The following is a 24,513-nucleotide window of genomic DNA, read 5'->3' on the forward strand; positions in this document are numbered from 1 at the left end:
TTAGGACTAGTGACCCTGTTAGCAGCCCTTATTGACTATTGAATGCAACCATGGTCCATGGGCTGTTCTTTTGTGATGCCTCATATTATCTGCTATGTGTTAAGGATTCAATGTTGAGAGTACTGTATATACTGGACTATAAATTGACTTTATGTATAAGTCCAGGACAGGTTTTGGGGCCAAAATTATGGATTTTGATATGACCTGTAGATAAGTCGACAGTAAAACCTAAGGGCATGCAACAAAGGGATGAAGCAAAGGAAAACAATGCCAAAGAACTTACAAAATTGCAGGAGGCATAACCTTTTGTGTTCACGTTGAAAGATGGATGGATGAGAGAATAGAGGAAGGTCAGCCCTTCCAGGACAGATTACACTCTTGCCTTTCACCGGGGTTTGTTTTCTATTTTTATGAGAGTTAAGGTACAGTACATACATTGACTCATGGATACGTGGACTCAGATTTTTGGGGGTCAATTTTTGACTAAAATTTCTAGACTTATACCTGCATATATAGAGTATGTTGTGTTTATGCTGAAAGGGAAGTGATAGTTGTGACCCTGGCTGTTGTTGATGTTGTTATTTACCATGAAGTCAATTTTCCATGGTGATCCCATGAATGAGAGACCTCCAAGATCCAGGTCATCAATTTCTCTTCTCAGTTCTTGCAAGCTCAGGGCTGTGGCTTTCTTGATTGAATCAAACCACTTGTAGTGTATTCCTCCTCTTTTTGCTGCTGCTTTCCACTGTACCAGGGGCATCACTAGGTGGGTGCAGGGAGTTCAGACTGCACTGGGTGACACCTCAGAGGGGGGTGAACACATGGGGGGTGGCTCACCATCTGTCCCAAGATTCCCCTGGGGCCCACCTTCGCCAGCCATGGCACCTCTGCTGTCCATTGTCAGTAGCTGCTGGTGGGGATGGGTGCTGTTCTGCCACCCAACAGCCCCTTCCAGATTTAGCAGGGCTGCTGGCTGAGTCAGGAAAGGTAACCATGTACCTAACACCAGTGGCTGCTGGTGGGAAGAGGCTGCCTTCTTGGTTTTCTGGCCTTCCAGAAGGGTCTGTCTTCTGCAACTGGTAAGGCTGCTGGCCAGGTGGGGAAGGGAGACAACTCTCTTTCCCATTCAGCAACAGGCCTCCCAAACCCTGAAAGGGATGCCAGGTGGCAGAAGCATGCCATCCTCACTATCGCAGGTCTGGCTGGTGGAGAGGGACAGCTGCAGATGTACCAGGGAGCACCCATCATTTCATGATTTGTGCAAAATGACAACCTGAGTGCAACTGCTCGTTTCTTCAGACCGTCGAAGCCATGAAGACCATCCTGGAGGACCTCCGCTCTGACGATCAGTTTTCAATCCTTGACTTCAACCATAACGTACGATGCTGGAGGGATAGTTTAGTGCAAGCCTCCAAACTGCAGACGGAAGCTGCTAAGAAGTACATTGAAGGAATCCATCCTAATGGAGGTGAGTGTGACACTAAGGAAGGTGTATGAAATAAATCAGGGCGGACAGCTGCCACGGACTAAGAAGCCACACCAGTCTCCTGTTTGATTTTGGTGGTGGGCCAACCCATTCCCACTGCTCCCATTCCATCAGTTTTCATTTTTATTTTGAATTTTAAAAACTTAAGATAGGAAATAACTCCTTCTGTTGTTCTTCTCCATTGGCACAGCAGAGCAAGCACTACCCCAAAACATACATTGTGAATTGCCTCCCATACTGGAAGAAAGGTGGGGTATAATTAAGCAAATTAAATACCAGCAAAGGGGGAGGAAGATTAGGAGGGAAGGAATGAACAATAGAGAATCACTGTCTCAGATACAAGAATGATTCCTTCCTTCTCTCTGCCCCCTGGAAGACACTTATAGGGTCCCTTTCCAGCCAGTTTTAGCTCAGGATTGACAGCTTTGTTCACTGAAACAGAAGATAGGGAAGATGCTCTGGGATAGGAGAGGCAACAGAACCCCATGAATGCAAGGCTTGTCAGTTTTATAGTGTAAGCACTGAGAATAAGTGGTGGCTACTCACTCCCATGCCAGTACGGTGAGGAATCCATTGCAGGTTTTAATTCAGACTTCATACTTACACTGAAGATACACCGATAGAAAACCTCCTAGTGAGGAATCTACTCCTGATTTTATGGCTGCTCCTTCCACAGTTCCATTGAGTTGAATGGAAACTCTCCCAGTCCCCGTTCTTCCTCAGAACCCTTCAGAAGTTCAGAACCAGTAGATTTTTTTTTTGTTCAACTAAGAACAATTTTGGGAAGTGCTGATAAAATCAATAATGGATTCACCAACCCATGATGGTGCAACCAGTGGCCACCATTGGAATCTGCAAAGTACATTGTGTCCAGAGCTAGAAATCATTCATTACAAATAACGAGTTACTTATAACTAGCTTCATTTTGCAATAATGAAGGTATATTTAAGTTGTGTGTGTATGTGCCTTCAAGTAGCCTATTGACTTCTGGCAGTTCCATGAATTGCATAGGGCTTTCTTAGGCAAGGAATAGTTCATTGATAGTTTCTTCCTCTAACATAGAGCCTACAGCACTTGGTATTCATTGGCAGTCTCCCTTCCAAGTACCAACCAGGGCTGACCCTGCTTAGCTTCCAAGATCAAACAGGAACTGGTGCCTTTAGGGTTTTTATGTTTGTATCACTGTTAGAACTTAATGAAGGATACTTTTAAAGGGAAGAGTGACTTCACTACTTAGGTGTGTTTTGTACCTTAGGCCAATGGCTTGTAGCATTCTGATGTGTGTTAAAACTCGTAGGAAGGTTGCTTTCAGATAACAAAAGTCCTTTAAAGCAATTATAAATACAAGAGCAACTAGTTTACAACAGCAAGTTAAAAAAACAATTCATTTAAATTTACCATTCTAAGCCTCAGAGTAGATGCTGTTGTATTAATAATTATTTTAAAGTACATTTGTTGTTTGAAAGTAACTAAACTAGTTACTTCCCTACTAGTTGTTAGCACACAAGGCATTCTATTTTTCATTATAATGTTACACTGGGGATAGGGTTGCCATAATTGTCCACTTTTACCAGGGACAAAATGTGGAACAAATTCAAGACCAAACTGTAGGACAACTGCAGGACAAAACTCAGCCCAAAATGTAGGACATTGAAGAAAAATGGTGGACCTTAAATGTCCTACATTTTGAGCTGAGTTTTGTCCTGCAGTTGCCCTACAGTTTGGTCTTGAATTTGTCCTACATTTTGTCCCTGGTAAAAGTGGACAATTATGGCAGCCCTAACTGGGGAGCATGTGGTCCTTCAGATTGAAACTCTCATCATCCTTCACTACTGGTTATGTTGACTAGGCATGATGAGAAGTTTAGTCCATTAAATTCTAAGAAGGATGTTAATTTCATACTTCTGCTTTACATGTTCCAAGACTGAGCCCTGGAGAAGCTTTCTTCATCCCAGCAGGTCTGTACTCTAAAATGTGGATGGACAGCAGAGGAATGTAGCTATTTGGCTACGATTTGTATTGCCAGCAGAGACATTAATCCTTTCTGTATATAAGCAGAGCTTGGAAAATGTGCTTTTTAAAGACTTTTTAATTTCCCAGATTTCCCAGCTAGCATGGACATGAAGGGGTTGACCATGGCTACACTATCCAGGGGATTCTGGATGTTGTGGTCCAAAAATAACTTTTGCAAGCTTGCCTATTCTTGTTTATAAAGTTGCATCATATTCACCTGGTGTTATAAAGAGTTTAGAATCCAATCTAGCCAAAATTTAGTCTCACTGAGTTTAAGCATGCCCTTAACACGTCAATAGATTTATGTAAGAAAATGAAGCAGAGATCCAGTGTTAAATTCAGTAAGATTGAAAGGCATTGATTCTCTTTAGAATCTGTACAAACTTATTTTCCTTGTCTGATTTTTAACAGGAACAAATATCAATGATGCTCTTCTCCGAGCAATATTTATTTTGAAAGAAGCCAGCAATCTGGGAATGCTGGATCAGAACTCTGTATCCATGATTGTACTAGTGTCAGATGGAGACCCAACAGTTGGTAAGAGTCTTGCATCACCAGAGCTAGAGGTTGGGGGGGATCACTTTGCAAGAAGCCTAGTTGCTGGTGCTTTTCTTGTTTTCTTCCTTTTTCCTGCAAAAAATTCAAGGGAACAGTTCTGAGAACAGACCTGGGAGCAGGTAACCATCTCCTTCCTTTCTATTCCCATTAGGAGAGCTAAAGCTGCCTGCAATTCAGAAGAATGTGCAGAAAAATATTCGAGATGACATCTCTTTATTCTGTCTGGGTATTGGATTTGATGTGGATTACGATTTCCTGAAGAGATTGGCACATGAAAACAATGGAATGGCACACAGAGTTTTTGGAAACCAGGAAACCTCCACTCAAATGAGGGTAAATTCCCTTTCTTATTTTTTTTTCTTTTTTAAAAGCCACATACAATGATATAAAATGCACAAGGAAAGAATGGAATATATAGTTTTTGTGGTTTTTCGGGCTATGTGGCCATGTTCTAGAAGAGTTGATTCCTGATGTTTCGCCAGCATGTGTAGCTGGCATCTTCAGAGAATGCCCAAAGAGATATAGTACACCTCCTTATCCAAGTGGTTAAACAGAACAGGTGAGGACATAGCCATGAGTTTTACCAGTATAGTGTCCCTAGATCGGTAGTCCTCAGATTTTCAGTTTTCCAGGTGTTTTGGACTTCATTTTTCCAAACCTATCATCATTGGTTATCCTGGCTGGAATAGCTTAATGCTGAAGTCCAAAACACCTGGAGGACCAATGATTGAGAACCACTGCCATAGAGGATTGTGGCCAATATCACAGACGTCTGCCATCATCATATAACCGATGCAGACATTATGTAAAGGGATATTGCAGTACCTTTGAGACTGAGCAAAAGAAGTTGTAGCATTAGTCTTCATAGATTTGGTCTACTTCCTCAGATGCAGAATTCTAGTAAATTTTAGCCAGGGTCTCTTGCTGTTTTGTCATTCATAGGGTAAATGAAACCAGCTTAATGGCACATAACCACCACCACAATAATGGAGTTTATCAGACAAGGGAAATTGGAAGTATAATCCAATGGCAATCCGAATGCAATCGTTGGGTTTAACATTATTGTGTGATAACCTACCATGTGCAATTTTGGGCAATGGGAAGTCAGTCCGAACGCAATCATGGGGTTTCATGTTATTGCGTGATAGACTACCACATGCAATTTCAGGCAATGGCAAGCTATTTTCAGTCAATGGGAAGTCAGTTTGAACGCAATTCGAATTCACGTGAATGCGTTCTGGCCCCACTTTCTTTTAGTTAAAAATTAAGAGAAATTCCTTCCTTGTGATAAACTCCAACTACTATTACAAATCACTGTACAATAACATCCAAAATCTGCAAAACAGCTATACCTTTATTGGGCCAACCAAAATGCACAAAGTACATGCTACAAGTTTTCGAAGCTCCACTGGCTTCTTCATCAGGCAAAGATGTTAACAATCATACAGGAGAAAGAAAAATATGGTGATGTTAGAGTCACAGGCCTACATTTTGTCAAGATGCTGTTGTGGGAGTCTCAGTTAAAATGGTATGGAGCATCTCAGATCACCCCTCACTTTTGGTCATGTAAGCTCTGGGAGACAAAGAGTCATAAAGTCCAGGATATAAAATTTAAATTCCATTAAGAACACAAAAAGATACTTCCATTGAGATCCAGGCTGCAACTGAATAACTACAAAGTATTGCTCTTCTTCAGCAATCAGCCTGCAGGCTCACTGAATATAAGCGTCCTTTTACATGTCACAAGTTTCTCTTCAAACCAAGCCCTCCTCACTTCTATGCCTCTTTTGAAATTTGCAGAAATTCTTCAACCAGGTCTCCACCCCACTTCTCAAAAAACTGGAATTCAACTACCCACAAGAAATGGTGTCTGATATCACCCACAACAGCTTCCAGAACTATTTCGGAGGGTCTGAAATTGTGGTGGCAGGGAAAGTGGATACTGAAAATGCACAACATTTGCAGAGTGTGATCACAGCCACTGCAGTGAGTATGAAGCTTTTCTGCCTCACTTTTCCTCAAGCTCAAGTGTTGCTCAGTTATGTGGAGTTTGGAAGCAACTATTTGTAACTAGCTACAAACAACTACAAATAGTTTTTGGCAATTAATTATGTCTCTCCTTTCTGGTGAATCTTTATTCATAACATGCTCACTCCAGATAAGAGGGCTCCACTAGAACAATAATCTATAACATTGATGTTTTCAGCTGTTTTTACTACATCTTTGCTTGTCTGTGAAAAGAAAGTAGGGAGAGTATCATTCTAATTTCTCTGTAAAGTTATACCACTGTGCTTCCACTTCAATTGCTATGACTACTACATCCTATGGAATCCGAGGGTTTGTAGTTTGGAGAGACACTAGAACTCCCTAGCTGAGAATTCTATATTTCCCTCGCTGAACTGCTGATCCCAGGATTCCATAGGGTGAAACCATGGCAGTTTTAGTGGAATAACAGCACTGTAATTGTACTGTAAAAGAGGGCTTAATTAGCAGATCCTAACACAACCTACCCTGAGCCAGCAAACCCAAATAAGTTGGACTACGACATCAACCTAGCATGGTGGGGTCCAGAATGGAGGTTGTAGGCCAACACATTTGGAATGCTCTCACTTAGGGAAGACTGCTCCAAGAGTGGCTATGAAACATCTGTTTTGCATCTGCTAGCTAATCCACTTTGTTTTTCTCTGGCTTCTTTGTTATTTAGTCCAATGCACAATTAGTCTTGGAGACTCTGGCAGATGTTGAGGGATTGGACGACTTTCTGAACAAAGACAAGCATGCTGACCCCAAATTCACTGAAAAGTTGTGGGCCTACATAACCATTAACCAACTAATGGCTGAAAGGTGAGGTGGAAAACAAGCTGAATTTCTCAGCGTTATTCCTATGAGAGGGAGAGGAGTAATCTTTATTCTTGTTGCTGTATGCCTTCAAGTAGTTTCTGACTCATGGTGACCCTGTCATGGGGTTTTCATGGCAGGATGTGTTCAGAGGATGTTTGCCATGGCCTTCCTATTAGGGCAAGGAGAGTGTGACTTACCCAATATCACTGAGGCCTGTTACAGACAGGCCAAAATAAAGCTGCTTCGAGTCACTTTGGAGGTATGGTATTTCAATGATGCATGCGTCCTAAGAGTCCAAAAGCCGCACCAAAGCCACGCTCCAGCCCTAAGGACTGAAGTGCAGCTTTGGTGTAGCTTCCAGACTCTTAGGACTCATGTATCATTGAAATACCATATCTCCAAAGTGACTCGAAGCAGCTTTATTTTGGCCTGTCTGTAACAGGCCTCAGTAAGTTTTCATGGCTGAGTAGGGACTTAAACCCTAGAGTCCTAGTCATACATCCAAACCACTACACCATTCTAGCTCTTGATTATTATTGTTGTTCTGGCCCTTCAAGTTGTTGTTGACTTACGGTCACTCTAAGACAACCCTATCACAGGGGTTTCTTGGCAATATTTGTTCAGATGAGGTTTGCCATTGCCTTCCCCTGAGTCTGAGAGTGTCTGACTTGTCCAAAGTCACTTTCATGGCCAAGCAATTAATCAAAACCTGGTCGCCAGAGCTGTAGTCCAACACTCAAACCACTACACTATTCTGGGTTATTCTCAGGACAATACTGCCTTGTGTTTGATGGTGATAATGCTTTGTGTGCATTGAGAATGTAATTACAATGGATATAGTTGAAATATACTGTAATTATAATTATGGGTTGAGGCACAGTCCTCCTCAGTCCACAGTTTGCCACTGTTCCAAGATTTTATTTACAGTTGGCCCTCCATATCTATGGGTTCCTTATCCATGGATTCAACCATCCATGATCTACCCTCTGCTTACCAACCTCTGTTTTACAATATACATCTTGCAGATTCTCCTTTCTCAAAATCTTTCAGGGAAGTACAGGTCCTCTTAGCAGAGAGGGGCGCTTCTGGGATTCAATTTTTTCGCCTGGGACAGCAGACCATGCCCTTTGATGCCCAACTTCAGTGGCATGGTTTTGGGAGACTAAAAAGAAAAAAAATCACCTTGGGAAGCCACTTATGTCTTAACACATCACATAAAAACAAATAGGCAACCATAGGTTTATGGCACAGCCCGTAACATCTGACTTTTTTTGTGCACCTGATAGAAACCTGGCTTCCACAGCTGCCCTGAAAAGGAACATCACAAAGAGAATCCTCCAGATGTCCCTGGACCATCACATTGTGACACCCTACACAGCAATGTTGATTGAGAGCCCGAATGGAGATGAGATGATGTTGGCTGACTCTCCCCAGGACCGGAAGAGGGCCTGCTGCCCAGGTTGGTCTCATGCTTGTGGGGGTCATGGTGATCTGTGTGCTTATCATTATCATGTCTACCTTTTTTCTCTCTCCCAACAGGTGCTTTAACCATTGGTGCTGCGAAGCCAGACAATTCCATCCCACTTTGGCCCACACCTGCATCAAAAGATCCGTTATCTCTTGTCATGGGTCCAACTGCTGCAGCTGTCCATCATGGTAAGAGACGTTAGAACCCTATGCTTGGCCTTTTATATAATGAAGAATTGAGGGGGGTGGGGAAGCAAAATCAAAGGACAGGGAAATAATCACTCTCCCCTTCCTTCCTTCGGTCCTTCAGTCCTTGGGTTTTTCGGTCCTACGGTTCTTCCTTCCCCTTCTTCCTCTTTCTTCTCTTCATCCTCCCTCATTTCTCCCTCGCTCTTCCTTCTTTTCTGCTTGCTCCTCCTCCTACTTCTTCTTCCTTCTGCTCCACCATCTCCTTCTCCATCTCTTTCTCCTTTCCATTCTCTCTTACCAAAAGGTAGGCACCATCATGGCTGAACTATCTTTGGATATGGCTGCTCTAAACAAAGATTCTGTATTGTATCCAAACCATTCCCTAAGGCTTCTCACCCAAGAAATTTTTCCTACACTTCTTTGTCCAATGAATTCACCCTGAATAATCAGCTGTAACTATCTATGGCCCATATTCTGCTTGTTGTCTCACCTAAAGTAGACACTGAATTAATTGAATAGTGGTGAATCAATGCATAAGTAAATACCATTGATTAAATGGGTTTATTCTAGTCAGGACTAACAATAGGATTCCAGTCCAATTTTTCATTTCTCCTTATATAATTGCAATAGTTTAGCTTTCTGTGTCTTTATTTGTTATATATATTTTCTTTAATTGTTGGTCACCCACCTGGTCTAGGTAATTCTTAACATCCTGTGATAAATCTAATTTCAAAAGATTCTGTTTTTTATTATCTTTTTTAAAAGTCCAAAGTTCCATTCTGTACACTACAAACAAGAATATATAATATACTATGTACATTCTCAAGGTATATTTTCAGGGTTGTTTTTTGTTTGTTTGTTTCGTATTAATGTTTTTGCTAGTAGTAGTGTTAATGTTGTTGTTTGTGGCAGTAATAATTAGTAGCTGAATTGCTGAATAGTCCTGCTCTAGTCAAGATAGAAGCCAAGGGATGAAATGGCTGCAATTTCTTCTGTGTTGCTAGAAATATAGGGGGCCTTTGGTCTGGGGTGCATCCCGCTCAGATGAGCCCCATAGAAGTTGGGCATCTAAGGGCTATATAGTGTAGAAACAACAAAGAAAATCAAAGTGCCCAAATATGAGCATCTGTCCCCTAATAGCTATGAGAATTGTACAAGCAGGTTAGCAACAGAGGAAAAATTATTTCCCTCATTTGGTTCTCAGCCTTGATACCTTTTCCCAGACTCAAACTGCAAAGTGTATGTAAAAGGTATCCAGCGTGGACACTAATACAATAGCGTTCACATTGTTGGACCACAGGGCTAACAAGAACTCCAAAACCCATCTTCCTGCTGGCAGAGGGCTGTCTCACTACAACTAGGTCTCACGCTTTGGCCCTGAAATGTCAATGCCTGGATAGTCCTGAGCTAGCAACCTTATATATGGATGTTATATTCTTTCTCTTTTCTTTTTCTTATTCCCTCTACTAGCAAGCTCACAGGGAGAGTGTTCTTAGGATTGTAGCTAAAAAGCAACCACTGAGGCATAAGATATGGACAAGCTGGAAAGTACCCAGAGGAGGGCAACCAAAATGGTGAAGAGTCTGGAAACCATGCCCTATGTGGAATTGCTTAGGGAGCTGGGGTATGTTTAGCCTGGAGAAGAAAAAATTAAGGGATGACATGATAGCCATGTTTAAATTTTTGAAGGGATGTCATATTGAGGATGGGGCAAGCTTGTTTTCTGCTGCTCCAGAGACTAGGAAAATGGGGCAGTGGGTTCGAACTACAGGAAAGGAGATTCCACTTCAACATTAGGAAGAACTTCCTGGTGGTAAGAGCTGTACGATAGTGGAAGAAGCTCCCTTGAAGAGTGACGGAGTTTCCTTCTTTGGAGGTTTTTAAACAGTGTGGATGACCATCTGTCAGGAGTGACTTGAATGTGTATTTCTGCATGGCAGGGAATTGGGACTTTTTGGCCCTTGTGGTCATTTCAAACCCAATGAGTCTATGAGAGGATGATACCATGCTTGTGGGAGTGGAAATAGGGTATGATTCCATGCACTTTGAGAAAGTTGACCAAGTCTACAAAAGCTTATGCTACAGCTTTTTTCTCACAATTAGTCTTAAGGGTGCTACAAGATCCCTTTCCATACTGATATTCCATACTAACACAGCCATGTCTCTGAATTTTATCTGAAGTGATGTCATGTAGAAGACAGAGCAAGTTTCTTCTGAAACTTCTGGAGATGACAGAAATGGGAAAATGGATAAACCACAGAAATGTAGAAGAAACTGAGAAAAAATGGTTTCCTGTCTTAGAATATTGTAAAGAAAGGTGGAAATAAGAGGTAGGGAGCGGGAAGAATTATGTTAGAAGACAATTTAAACAGATTAACAATTCACAAAACAATGTTCGTAAGGTGCTTAAGGTAGACTATTTAAGAGTTTATATTATGATGTTTAATTTGAACATTTAAAATAAGATGAAGAGATATTGTTTTGATCAAAGGGAGGCTTCTGGACTGACGAGGGAAGTTAAATTGGTTGTAGAAAACTATATAGGGATTATACTAGATATAATCACCTTTGTAAATAGCCAACAACATATTTTTTGTATTAAAAATTTTATAATAAATATTAAAAAATTAAAAAGAAAAATAGGAGTGCATTCAGGGCTGTGCAGAGTAACCTTCTTTCATTAAGAAGACCTTCAGGGAGTCTCTGCACCCCACTGACTAGGGAGAAGGGCTTCTAGATTGTGGTCTGGTGTTACTAGATAATCATATGCCACATCTTGCTTTTTGAGAACACAAATAATTGACCTATGATTATGATATTAACACTGTGTGTGGCATGTACCGACATTTCAGAATTTTGTTCACTGCTGGTTTGCAAAATGCTCTATCTTTTTGGCTGTACTTTCTTGTTAACCTTGGCTGTAAACCAAGGGGCAAACAGTGTGAAAATATTCCTAGAAGGGGTATTTCAGGACTATGAATATTACATCTCTGTTACAGAAGAAATGGAGCTTGAATGGCAACACAGACGCCACCCTCTGTTCAGGGATGGAGGTTAACAGTATCTTGAGCTTATTGACTGCTTTGGTATTGGTTCCTTGATTGAATCTGGTTTTCTGGTAAGGAAAAATATTGGCTGATTGGCAATCCTGAAGTTCAAGATCTGGGAGAGATCTCACATCTTCATAGACCATGGGGTATTTATTATTTTTTAAACTATAATTTCCAAGATCCAGAGCACAGCCAACATACCCATGCTGGCTGGGAGATAGAGTGCAAACAAGTAAATTTCCCAAGACTAGCATCTTCAAGTCTCTGGTCAAAGGCAGGGAACCTTGGGCTTTCCTGATGTTACTGAACTAAAACTAGGTCTGTGGCTGGGTGGTATGGTGGGTCAGCATCAACAGCTTTCTGGCCATTCTCCTCTAGAAAAGAGCACTCTCCTCTGTGTTGAAAGGCAGTCTACCTTCAGAGGTGCCCAGTGGCATCTCCCAAGTCTTGAATGCTAAAGGAGGTGTCCAGAGTGCTGAAGCTATTTTGGAGATGAGGTTCAGCATTTTCAATAACTCCTTTAAAGCTTTGGCTAAAATTTTATTTATTTGTTTATTTATTTAGGTATTTATATCCCGCCCTTCGGCCCTAATGGCTCTTAGGGCGGCTTACAATTAATATTTTTAATCAGACAGTTCCCTGCCCTCAGGCTTAAATCTAAAAGACACGAAACAAAAGGAGAAGGGAATGATGAAGGGAAAGGGGATGAGGTCCAGTGATTCTTCTCTCCCTCTGAGGCCTGGACCAAGGCAGATGGATTGGAGGGAGGGCTCTTCCTTCTTCTAAAATGTGAAGTTCATTGACATGGGAGACATAAGACCCCATATGGTGGGGCAGAAGATGCCATCCCATCACCACTGTTAATGTTAGGATTTATTTTCCTATCTGGTCAGCTTAGTAGGGACAATGGAGAATGATGGAACACACTCCCTCGGAGTGTAGTGGAGTCTCCTTCCCTGGAGGTCTTTAAACTGAGGCTCGATGCCATCTGTCGGAGATTCTTTGATTGAGATTTACTGCATGGCAGGGGGTTGGACTGGATGGCCCTTGTGGTCTCTTCCATCTCTACGATATTATGATTCTATGATCTTATCTTTAGCCTTAGATAGTAGCATGTCTTCGGCTACATCAACCTTGACCATTGTGCTTTAAGCTAATGGTAGTTGAAGTCTAATGACATTGGGATGACTTATATGTTCCCTACTCCTGCTTTGGGGCAGGGGCATTGTAAAGACACTAGTCCTTGGTTTCCTTGACCTTCCTGGGCTTCTGGTTAGATCATGTAGGTCAGTGGTTCTGGAATATAGGCCCTCCAGGCGTTTGGGACTTTGGCTTCTGTAATTCTTGATCATCCACCATGCTTTCTGGAGCTTCTGGGAGTTGAAGACCAAAATATCTGGAGGACTAAAGTATATAGGTGCTACCTGGTGATTTGGCTCCTAATTCCCAGGCACTTGCCTATTTCTTCCTTAAATTCCATCCTTTTTCCCCCTGTCTTAGAACTAAGCATTTTTGTTATCCGAGACAAAGAGGGGATGCACATACACCAGTTCCCTGTATAAAAGCTAGTTGGACTAGCACTTGAATCCTGCTCTCACACTGGCAATGGGATAGAATCCTCCCCCCTATATGAGGACTGAAGGAGAGGCTGAGATGAATCCTATCAGTAACAAACATTGGCATAATCACCTGTTATGTACTTATTCATTCCATGTGTAAGGGCATATAGAGTACCTCCTTGTGCAACCACAGCACTAGATGCAACCAACTTTTCAGTTGTAGATCACATACACACATCACGACTAATTAGTGGCAGCATCCACCTGCAAACTTCATCCTCCTTGATCTCCACTCAATCCTTATGGATCTCCATACTTGGAAAATCTGAGAGAATTGCATCTTCTCTCTTCTGGTTGTGGATTGGATCCTGCCTTCACACTGGCAATGGGATAGGATAATCCCTCATATCTGTCTGGATGTTCCCTACCATCCCTCCACCACCAATAACTGGCATTTAGGGCACAATCTGGTATTGAAAAGGTGAGTTGCCCCTGGCTCAGAAGGGAGAGAGGGCAAAAGTCCAATGACAAGGTACCAGGAGGATCTCAGCTGGTACCTTGTCCCATCCTCCAACTAAGGGGTCCCATCCTCCAACCAAGGGGATAGACCAGGGGTCACTGCTGCATCCCAACATCTGCTGCCTGAGGTGGTTGCCTCACATTGTCTAATGGTAGGGTGTCCCCTGACCCTTCTCTCAGGGGTCATATCCTCAGAGCTCTCCCCCACCTGTCCAGTCCAGGATAGTCTGACTGAGTGTTTTTCTGTAACCATCTGCACAGACAATGCAGAGGTCATTACACATAGTTTATACAATTAAATCTTTTTTTAAAGACTGCCATGCAAAATATTTGTGGAAATGGTGTAATCCAGCCTTCCTCAATCCAATACTCTCCAGATGTGTTATGCTACAACTCCTATCATCCCCAACCTGGGGGTAATAGCAATTGTTAGTTTGGTCTACCTGGAGGAAGTCTGGCTGGAGAAGGGTGAAGCAAAGGACCAGAAACATGTTAAAATGAAAAATTACATTTTTTCAAGAAAAAGAGATATCCCAAACTCCCTGTGAACAGTGCACTAATCACAGATTACATGTATCTTCTTCGTTTATCTAAACAGGATCCTTAGTTATTGGCCAAGCACCGACTGAAAATCCCATCCCATCTTGGGTGAAGCCCACATCGAAACCAGGGGGTCCATTAGCTGTTGTCATGGGTCCAACTATTTCTGCCATACATGCAGGTAATAGATGTTGGACTGGGTCCCCCTTTGACTTTCATCTGCATTTCCTAAAAGGAACAGCAACTCTGTGGATGTGTCTGAGACAAGAAGATGGAGGGGGAAATTTCCCTTTTCATGTAGCCCTAGCACAACTTGGAGTGTATATACAATACCAAAATTTATACAAGTTGAGTCTCGCTTATTCAAAATGCTTGGGACCAGAGGTGTTTTAGATTCTGGAATATTTGCATATACGTAATGAGATATCTTGGGGATGGAACTCAAATTTAAACACAAAATTCATTTATGTTTCATAAACACCTTATACACATAACCCAAAAGTAATTTTATGCAAAAATTTTAATAATTTTGTGCATGAAACAAAGCTTGTGTGCATTGAACCATCAGACAACAAAGATATCTCAGCGACACATGAAAAAGTTTTGGGTTTTGGAGTATTTTGGATTTTGGATAAGGGAGGCTCAACCTCTAGCAGTTTCATACCACTTTCATTGCCATTCATTTCATTTCTGTCCAGCCCTTTTCCCAGAGTTGGACCAAAGGTAGCTTACAAAAAATTAAAACAAAATGCTAGTAAAGTCCTTATGCTAATTTTTTTAAAAAAATAACCAATTATATTACATATATAGTTTAAAACACATTAAAACAGAGTAAAAGCATAAACTCATAACACACCTCATTAAAAGATCCTTCTGCCACAATAAGGTAAGAGCCAAAGGTCTTTCTAAATACAAAGATCTTTTGCCTAATGGCAAAATGAAAACAAGCAGGGAGCGAACTGAACATTTTTACTGTGGGAGTTCCAGAACTTGGGAGCAGCCACTGAGAAGGTTTTCTCCTTTGTTTCCACCAAATATACCCGTGATGGTGGTGGGGAAAACCTTTCATAGGTGAAAATCAGGACATCAGGATGCCAAGCACCATCACAGTGTGATCAAAAATGGCAATAGTTATTAATGTGCTAAAATACACAGGCTAGGAGAGGCTGCAGCAGTTTGCTGAGCCTACTGGGAACGGCAAGATTCTCTCTTCTACTCTACTCCTCTCCCACACTGAGTTAAATGAGTGCAAATACTTTTTGCACTTTGAACACATTTTGCAGCAGTTCAACTAAGCTGAGGACAAAGCAGGAGTAGAGAGGAACTGGGACATTTTTAATGCAACTGAAAAAAGTGGGACAATAGAGGATTAACCTTGCCTAGTCGGGGCAGTTGGACAGTATGCATCACTAGTACTTTCCAGCAGAGAATTTTGAGTATCTCACCAAACTATAAATCCCAGATTCCTTAAAATGGCACCATGACATTTTAAAATGACATTTTAAGTGGTATCAAACTGTTTAAGAAGGTTGTGCTGGTGCAGTCTAAGGCTTAATCTAACCCAATGTTTCTGCATTGATCCATTATTGTCCCAAACTCAGATATAAATATTTCATGGTTAATACATACTCAAAATAAAAAAAGAAAACCCGCCAGAATCAAATAATATTCCAGATGAAGTCTTTCTGTGTACTCACAGCACATAGATTTTTACGCTGGTTTTCCATACAGTATTAAAGATTTATGAAAATTTATTTTTAAAACACCATTGATGGCATGGTGTTGTTTTTTTATCTCGATGTTACAAACATTAGGCCCACTTTAGTGAAAATGCAGTTGCAAGGATATAAGAGCTAACTGTATGTGTTTTGGGTTTTAAAAATAATAACAACGTGAAATAGCTGCACAATGCCTTTTATTTGCAAGTAGGAGGATCCCTTTGTCAGAGCTCCAAAGGTTACTTTTGAGGGCCTAAAATCCCGTTCATTAGGCCTAATTAGTGCACATCCTTTGACTCAGTACAGTTGTAAATACTTTTGACTGAGTTGGTCTACTCTAGCAATTGGATGTAGAGCTTGGATTGAGGGATTTTGCTAATTGTAGTCCCTTTTGTAAGAATCCAGTATTTCACAACCTGTGATACCTTAGTGGCCATGGGAAAGCAATATTTTCTTAAATCCTTTTGAATTAAGATGGCAAGTGGTGGTGAAATAATGAGAGGGCAGCTCTGAGGTCATTGATATGACTGCCACTGCATTTTACCCATTGCCACAAACATAATTATGAGAACATGTCATCCAGTCATGTGCAATTTCTATTTTAACAGCGTTTACCCCCCTCCTGTACAAGAGATCATTCATTGATGATCATTGGGATAATTAGATTTCATCCATCTTCTTCCACAACAGGGTCTTTATCTTTAGGGCAATCAAAGCCTGACAATTCCTCCACATCTTTGAGCAAAAAGAACCCAACTGACAACAGGATACATTCAGGTAGAGGTTATTGTACAGAATTTCTATTTTAATGTCACTTACTTTGGTTCAACACAGATTCCCTGGGCAGAATACAAGGGGTGAGTATATGGAGTTTATCACACAGGAGGGAAGTGTCCAAATCCTGTGGATAAACGGAAGTTAAACCCGGGAATATCCCACAAAAGCAGGATCATTTTCAGATGATGTCCCCCGATATTGCCATTATTCCGCTAATTAACCCATTAATTAAAGTGTGGGATTTGGCTGCTTTTGGTCACTTTTTATTTTTGGGAAAGTCCCCAAAGTAAAAAGCAGTGCATTTTGCCCATTTTATTCACATGTTAAATGCAGGATAATGGCGATGCTGGGGGACGTCATCTGAAAACAATCCCACTTTTGCAGGATATTCCCAGATTTAATTCCCATTTATCCACGGGATTTGGGTGCTATGCCTCCCGTATGATAAACTCCTATGAGTTATTTCCCATCATTTTGTGTCTTTAATAGGTTTCCCTCTTCTCCAGTCTTCAGAGTATATGGATGAATCTCAGGGCAAGAATGCTACCTTGAAGATGTGTGTGTGTTCATGTTTAAAAAACAGAACTAAAAAATGTGAAATGAACAAAACATTTTGGCCTCCCCCTTCTTCAGTTGCCAATGATGAAACTGAGCTGCATCCAAGGAGGCATTTTAGAACACTCTGTTTTCAACATTCTTCTGTAAATGGTGGTGTAAATGGAGGGAAACGTACTAAAGCTGCTGAGCAGCATCTGCATGCTGGCCTGCATTCTAAGGAAGTTAACAGTTTGGTCTTGAATGTTAGTAATCCTGGATGATTCCCAAATTGTAAACCAGGAGGAGAACTGAGATACAAATCCCACTGCATCAACTCTGAGTTGAAACATGGACTCCAGGTTGAACTGTGAATTTAGGGGGACAGATTTTTACCTTTGGCTGAAAGGGATTCCATTTCCCTGCTGAACAGTGGTACAATCCTCTTGGTTGAGGCCATGTTAAGACTATGATTTCAGAAATTCTCTTTTGTGCAAAATGCCAGAAGGTGATGGCACTTCAATACCACACAGGGACAAATGTGATGCTCATAGTTAAAAATGTTTAGTCACTGGTTGCTTAAGCTCCCTGGTCAGGACTGAAGAGGTGTAATTCCTGAAACATGTATACATAATTTGTCAGAGGTTTTTTTTTTAATTTGAATGGCACACTTAGACCAACTCTGATGGACACAGTATATATAAATGTTGTGCTTAATGACTGCTAGCAGCAGAGAGGTAATGTGGTGTCCCTTTTCTTTTGGGTGTCTGAACTGTATTTCTAGATACTCAACTGGAGTTTTGAGTTTCTGAAAGGCTAGAAATCTGGAGACTGAAGGAAAATGTCATTCTGGGTGGTAGAATTCTTATTGTGCGGGCAATTTCCTCCTGTTCCTACTCCCCTGCCCACCCTCTAGCTAGACCCCAGGAGAACCCAGATAGCAAGTTTCTGGAAACCAGTAGGAATCAGTGTTATTTGATGAATGCTCTAAAATCCTTTAGCAGATGTGCCACACACACACACAAATGTACATTTATTCTTGTTAAGTGCCTTACGTTGATTTCAACCTATGACGACCCTACGAATGAGAGACCCCCAAGTCCCCCTATCCTCAGCCACCCTGTTCAACTCACAGATTCACGGCTGTGACTTCCCTGAATCTGCCCATCTGGTATATGGTCTTCCTTTTTTCCTATTGCGAGCAACTTTACCAAGCATTACTGTCTCTTCTAGTGAGTCCTTTCTTCCCATGATATAGCCAAAATATGACAATCTCTATTTAGTAATCTTTTCTTCTAGGGAGAATTCAGGCCTGATTTGTTCTAGGACCCATTCATTGGTCTTCTTAGTGGCCCATGGTATTCACAGAAATCTTTTCTATCACTACATCTCACATGAGTTGATTTTCTTCCTATCAGCTTCCTTCATTGTCCAGATCTCACAACTGTACATAGAAATGGAAATTACAATGGAATTGGTGGGTAGAATCTCAGAGCAGAGAAAGTAAAACGCAGGCATTGTTGTTCCACCCTTGCAGCCTTGAGAAAGTGTGTGTGTGTGAAATGTCTAGGATGTGCAGGAGATGGGGGCAAGCACAAGGTGACCATGCACTCAAGTAGATAGTAGAATGGTCAGCATGAGATAATCACACTTTTAGCAACCAGTAGATTGGCAGAATTTGCATTATTAAGGACAAAGAATGATATAAAATTCAAAGATATAGCTGTGCCAGTCTGTAAAATCAGCATGTAGAAAGATCTCATAGTACTTTTGAGACTAACTGAAAGACAGAAGTTGGCAGCATGAGCTTTCGTAGACTGAAGTCTACTTCTTCAGATGCGGAAGATGTAAGCAGAGTATAAAAGATAACTACTCCCCTTAATCTGAGCTGCTGCTGCTGCTGCTTTCTTTGTGCTTTTGATATGCATTTAGCAGCTTCATCTGCACAGATGAATTAAAGCTTTTTTTTTTACTTGATACCTGACTTGTCTTGCTTTTTGGCTTGGCTGGACAAGTAAAACAGAGAGAGAGTTTTCCTGAGTACAGCATGTGCAATCCTAACTTTAGTATTTAGTATTTGTTGATATATTTTTCCACTTCAGGATTTTGTCTACTTCCTTCATAGCTATCCTCCCAAGTCTTCTCCAGTGAAATGGATTTGTGCAGAAAATACTCTTAGATCTTTTCCCCCACATCACATGTATAACATTTCTTTTGTTTCATTTGCAGTGGACAATGACCCCCATTTTATTATCAGCCTGCCAAGACAACAGCAGAACATCTGCTTCAACATAGATTCTGAACCTGATGCAATTCTGAATTTAATTTCAGATGCAGAGTCTGGTAAGAAAAAAGTGACATCTATTGTGGCTTTTATGTGCATTTAGGGTCATAAAAAGGCAGAGTTTAGAAAGCATTTTTTGAAACCAGTGGGCTGAAGTTGAAAGAGATCAAAAACAGAGTATGGGAAAAGAACTCCTGGTTCTGGTGCTGAATGGGCTGGCTTTTATCTGGTCTGCTCCCACCAGAATTGAACATCACCTGGTCATCATCAGATGGAGGGGCAGCTGTTGTATTTGGCCTCTGCAAACAAGGCTTGAGAAAGGTGGACATTGATTCTTATTACTGACCCTGAAATTTTATTCTTTCCACTGGAGAGCCTGGTTTGTATCTGATGCTATTTACAAGAGGAAGAATACAAGAATACCCGAGGAAGGGGATTTTCTAGAATTGGATAAGTTATTATTACTATTATTTTGGAACAACATTTTCCAGAATTGCCCATCCATGCTGGTTCGAAGTTTCTAGGGCCCCATTCCCACTTACAAATAAATTGGTGTGCAATCCAAATCGACAGTGGAGCGTGCTTCCCACTACATTTGCCCCAATCACATTTTTCCCCTCCAAAATAATCCACTTGTGGTTCCCATTCACAAATGAATCAATTCAAAATGATTCAGTTCCAACCGACTGAAGGGGAAGGGGAAATTTGAATCGATTCCAATCCACATGTGGTTCACACCTGCACAGATTTATCAAAAAAGAAGCTGAAAAGATCAGCATCAAAAAGATGTGGGTTAAATGAGTCTGGAGCATGGCCCCCCTCTCGGAATTGCTTCAGCGATTCGGATTAAGTGGGAACCAGGGTCGTTTGAACTGGTTCAAACCAATTCATGATGCGGTTTAAAAGGTAGTGAGAATGAGGTTTAGGGATTGCAGTCTTAAAAAGTAACTTTTATATTCTCTGGGAATCAGATTTATACAAATGCCATGGCTGTATGAGCCTTGACCTAGAAGCAACAGCAGGTCACATACATTCATGCTGGCATTCAAGCAAGCCAGTTATTTATACACAAAAAAGAAAAGAGAGTGAAGGAGGATAGAGTTCTATGTGGAATTCAGATCAGCTAATCTAGAATTCTAGAAACAGTTGCTGATATTCTAGGGATGCATTTACACTGACAGGAAAATCCTGTTTACCTTCAAGTTACCCTGATCCACAAGGACCACAGGATTGTCTGCACACACCAAGGCAAGTTCAGCAGAAATGTCCACACAGTATGAACATACCTGGTCTGATAAAACATAGTATGTGTGGCAACATGGCTTTGGCTGCTCCATTTTTCCTCTCTCCACCTCCCCATGCCAGCAAATGGATGTAGAATAGGCCCATCAGTGCACAAGTGTTGACTTAATAAGTCCCATTGATTCAGTAGATCTAGATGGGACTAACCATTGGATTTAACCCTTTATCTTTAAACTGGAGTTGGACTGGATAAGCCTTCAATGTCTTGCCCTATGTAAAACATGCAGAACCTGGCAAGATCCTGTGTCCTGCGAAGACTCAGCTTACATATGCATACATATGAAAGCATCCTGAGATGCCATGCTGAACTGGTCAAAAACACTGAATGCTTTCTTTTTTCTAGGAATTGCCATTAACGGGCAGCTTGTTGGAGCCAAGAAATCCTTCCATAACAAACTGAACACCTATTTTGGCAAGATCGGGTTCAGCTTTGAAAAGAAAGGCTTAAAAGTTGAAGTCAGCACTGAAGCCATAACCTTGAAAGACGGTTCTTCCAGCACTTCCTTCTCCTGGTCTGATACAGGAAGCCTCATTCGGAGGAGGTACAGATATTTTTGGGACTTTGCTTTGGTCTCTTGAGCTCTACATGGAGAAACACCATCTAATTCTTTTGAGATTTAGGCTGTGTCTGCACCCATGATCTTCAGGAAGTAACACAGCAATGTTTTTAATACTTTCCTAATCTCTGTGCTCCTCAAACTGTGGTGGAAACCATACCCCTCTGTTCAATTTGATCCCCAATAGGCCTTGAAAATGCCTAGCCTAAGATGGTACCAAACTGAGATGCTGCAATGCCATCCATGGGTCAGGATGGGGGAAATCTGTCTGCTAGCTTTCCCTCACAACTGGTGTTTAAAAAATCAGTTCATTCCATCCCAGATGTGAAGGAATGGGTGAATGCTGTTAATTTCTGATCAAAATTGAACTGAAACAAAATTTGTGCTCATGGGTTTGTTTGCTCACTTTGCCTAGATTGCAAATCTCTGTGAAGAGAAACAGCAATGTCACTATCACAGTCGATGGGGACCTGTCCTTCATGGTTGTGCTGCACCGTGTGTGGAAAAAACATCCCGTCAATGTTGACTTCTTGGGGATATATATTCCACCTGCAAGTAATTTCTCATCTGGTGTGCATGGCTTGATCGGTAAGATTCTCTGTATGGCAGGAAACAGGAGGCATTTTTGTTGCTCTAGGTATGTGGGATTGCCTGAAAAAAGGAACTTTTGCAACCAAAAAGAAAAAAAAAGCTTTTTTTTTTAATGAGATTCAGGGAAGAACATATTAAATTTTATTTTCACCAAAGATGCTAATTTCCTCTTCAGAATACTGGAATCTTAACTTAAAGGTTTCTAAAAATGAATAGCAATGGGCGTATCCACACTGCAGAAACAAAGCAGTTTGACACCACTTTAATAGAAGCTGCTCGGAGTCCCAGTTCTGGGAATAGAGCGGGATACAAATAAATGTAATAATAATAATAATAATAATACTGCTATGACTCTAACCTACAGAATCCTGGGATTTGTAATTTGGTGAGGCACCAGAGCTCTCTGACAGGCTGAATACCACACCAAATCCTAGGATTCCTCAGGATGGTGCCATGACAGTTGAAGTGGTGTCAAACTGCTTTATATTTGCAATAAGGAAGTATGAGACAACATTCAGGCAGTTCCTCCTGAACTCCCCAGCCATTCCCTAATTCATGGAAGATACAGCTACATTTGGTTCACTGATCATTTGTGTCAGAAATGGAATTGTATTCATTGTACAGTTGGGGAAAACTGTTGTGTAAACTATCATACTTACATTTGCAGAACTTCCAGTTACTCAAAGTGTCTTATGATAAGGCTAAATCAAGACAAAGCTTTTAAAATAATGCAATGATGTAAAAATTGAAACACAGTTAAACAAATAATAAAATATAATAATAAAACTGAAGCACTCCCACTTATGTTAACATAAGCCATGAAGAGAATTCTGGCCTACCTAGGTGTTCCTTTCATCGTCATTCATAAATCTCAGGTTCTTTCCATCCTAGGTGTGTTATTATTTGTATTTTATCTATTGATGTATGTATTTTAGTGGACTGTAATCCTGCCTCAATCCATTTGGGACAGGTGGGAAAATATAAATAAACCATTTATTTATTTATTTGCAAATTCTAGTAAAATGGTTAAAAAAAGAAGAAGAAAAAGACTGAAACAAAATTCTTCCTCCTTTGTACTGACCACATACAGTAGGTACAGTAGTCCCTGGTATCCAGAGAACCCTATTATAATGCTACCTGTTATACAGATATTAACTCTGAGTGGGCAAATTGTGGGCCACTTGTAGCCTCCAAGGTTATTCTTGCAAGGCTGTCCTGCTCCAAAAATTTCCACCCAGAGAATGGCTAACAGTGGCCCATTATAACCTCTTTGAATCCCCTTATAACTAAGCAGTTCACCGAATACTGCATAATGTCAAGGTAGCCCACTCCAGAGATTAGACCATGAACCAATGAATTCAAATTCCATCTAAACATTAGGAAGAACCTCTTTACTGTGAGAGCTGTTTGACAGTGGGATAGATCACCTTGGAGGGTGATGGATTCTCCTTTGGAAGTCTCTAAAACTATGGCTCTCAAACTTTGGCCCTCCAGATGTTTTGGACTTCAGCTCCCAGAATTCTGACTGTTGTCCAAACTGGCTAGGGCTTCTGAGAGTAGAAGTCCAAAACACCTGGAGGACCAAAGTTTTGAAAACACTGCACCTAACAATGGCTGGATGGGCATCTTTCAAGAGAGCTTTAGTTGTATATTCTTGTGTGGCAGGAAGATAGCCTACTAGATGGCTCTTGTGGCCATCTTTAAGATTGTGTAATTCTAACCTCTCCAAACAAAATTCTCCCTTCCAGGTCAGTTCATGCTTGAACCAGATGTGCAGATCTACAATGAGAGGCCTGGTCAAGAGCCTGGGAAATCTGTGGCTACCATGGAAGTCAAAGGCCACAAGCTCACAGTCACCAGGTGAGGCACCTGAATCACCAAAGTACAAATCCTTCATGTTCCTATAACTGCTCTGGGCATGCATGCACATGTGCACTCACTCACACACCATATATATATATATGGGCCTGGGGGGGGGGGGGCATGCCTTTATATAATTTTGCTTCCACTTACATTTGTGCAGAGCAGCGTATATGAGTCCATGCCAGCTCTAAGATCTTCTGAGAAGGCCCTTCTCTCTGTCCCACTAACTTCTAATGGGAACAAGGGAAAAGTCCTTCTTGGTAGCTTCTCCCAGGCTTTGGTACTCCCTCCCTAGGGAAGCTAGCATGGCTTTTGCCTTGGTCTCTCTTCTACCAGCAAAATATAAAAAATAAAAACATAATTCTTATTCTGTCAGGCTTTTAGAAATCGATTGTAATGGACTTCTCATACTATGCTGTACTGTTTTGTTGGGTTGCATATATGTAGTCTTTTAATGAATTGTAATGCTGTTAACTTTACAAAAAATTTATCTGTTTTTAAACAACTTTTATATTTATACTATTTGATTTTTTTAATAGTTTTGTAATTGTATTGTTTTTAGAAAGTCGTAAGTTGCCTTGAGTCCCATTATTGGGGAAATAGATAAATAAATAATTTCAATAAATCCCAAATTCTGATCCAAGGATATAAAATTCAACAAAGAC

The 24,513-nt window shown here is 41.0% G+C and overlaps 1 protein-coding gene across 1 annotated transcript in view; it reads left to right on the forward strand.

The window, feature by feature from the left end:
* LOC149311638 (inter-alpha-trypsin inhibitor heavy chain H2-like) overlaps window positions 1-24,513 on the forward strand; it is a 43,812-nt gene that overhangs the window by 18,040 nt on the left and 1,259 nt on the right. Inside the window, exons 10-22 of the mRNA XM_089527523.1 lie at window positions 1,300-1,468; window positions 3,911-4,036; window positions 4,209-4,390; window positions 5,858-6,043; window positions 6,762-6,901; window positions 8,185-8,357; window positions 8,438-8,554; window positions 14,281-14,403; window positions 16,631-16,717; window positions 19,481-19,594; window positions 21,181-21,379; window positions 21,810-21,982; window positions 23,734-23,845. Of these exons, the coding sequence (XP_089383649.1) occupies window positions 1,300-1,468; window positions 3,911-4,036; window positions 4,209-4,390; window positions 5,858-6,043; window positions 6,762-6,901; window positions 8,185-8,357; window positions 8,438-8,554; window positions 14,281-14,403; window positions 16,631-16,717; window positions 19,481-19,594; window positions 21,181-21,379; window positions 21,810-21,982; window positions 23,734-23,845 (1,901 nt within the window). The remainder of the gene's footprint in view (window positions 1-1,299; window positions 1,469-3,910; window positions 4,037-4,208; window positions 4,391-5,857; window positions 6,044-6,761; window positions 6,902-8,184; window positions 8,358-8,437; window positions 8,555-14,280; window positions 14,404-16,630; window positions 16,718-19,480; window positions 19,595-21,180; window positions 21,380-21,809; window positions 21,983-23,733; window positions 23,846-24,513) is intronic.

The sequence above is a fragment of the Sceloporus occidentalis genome, unplaced genomic scaffold (assembly GCF_023333645.1).
Source record: "Sceloporus occidentalis isolate IW3139 unplaced genomic scaffold, rSceOcc1.0.p SCAF_5, whole genome shotgun sequence".
Lineage (NCBI taxonomy): Eukaryota > Metazoa > Chordata > Lepidosauria > Squamata > Phrynosomatidae > Sceloporus > Sceloporus occidentalis.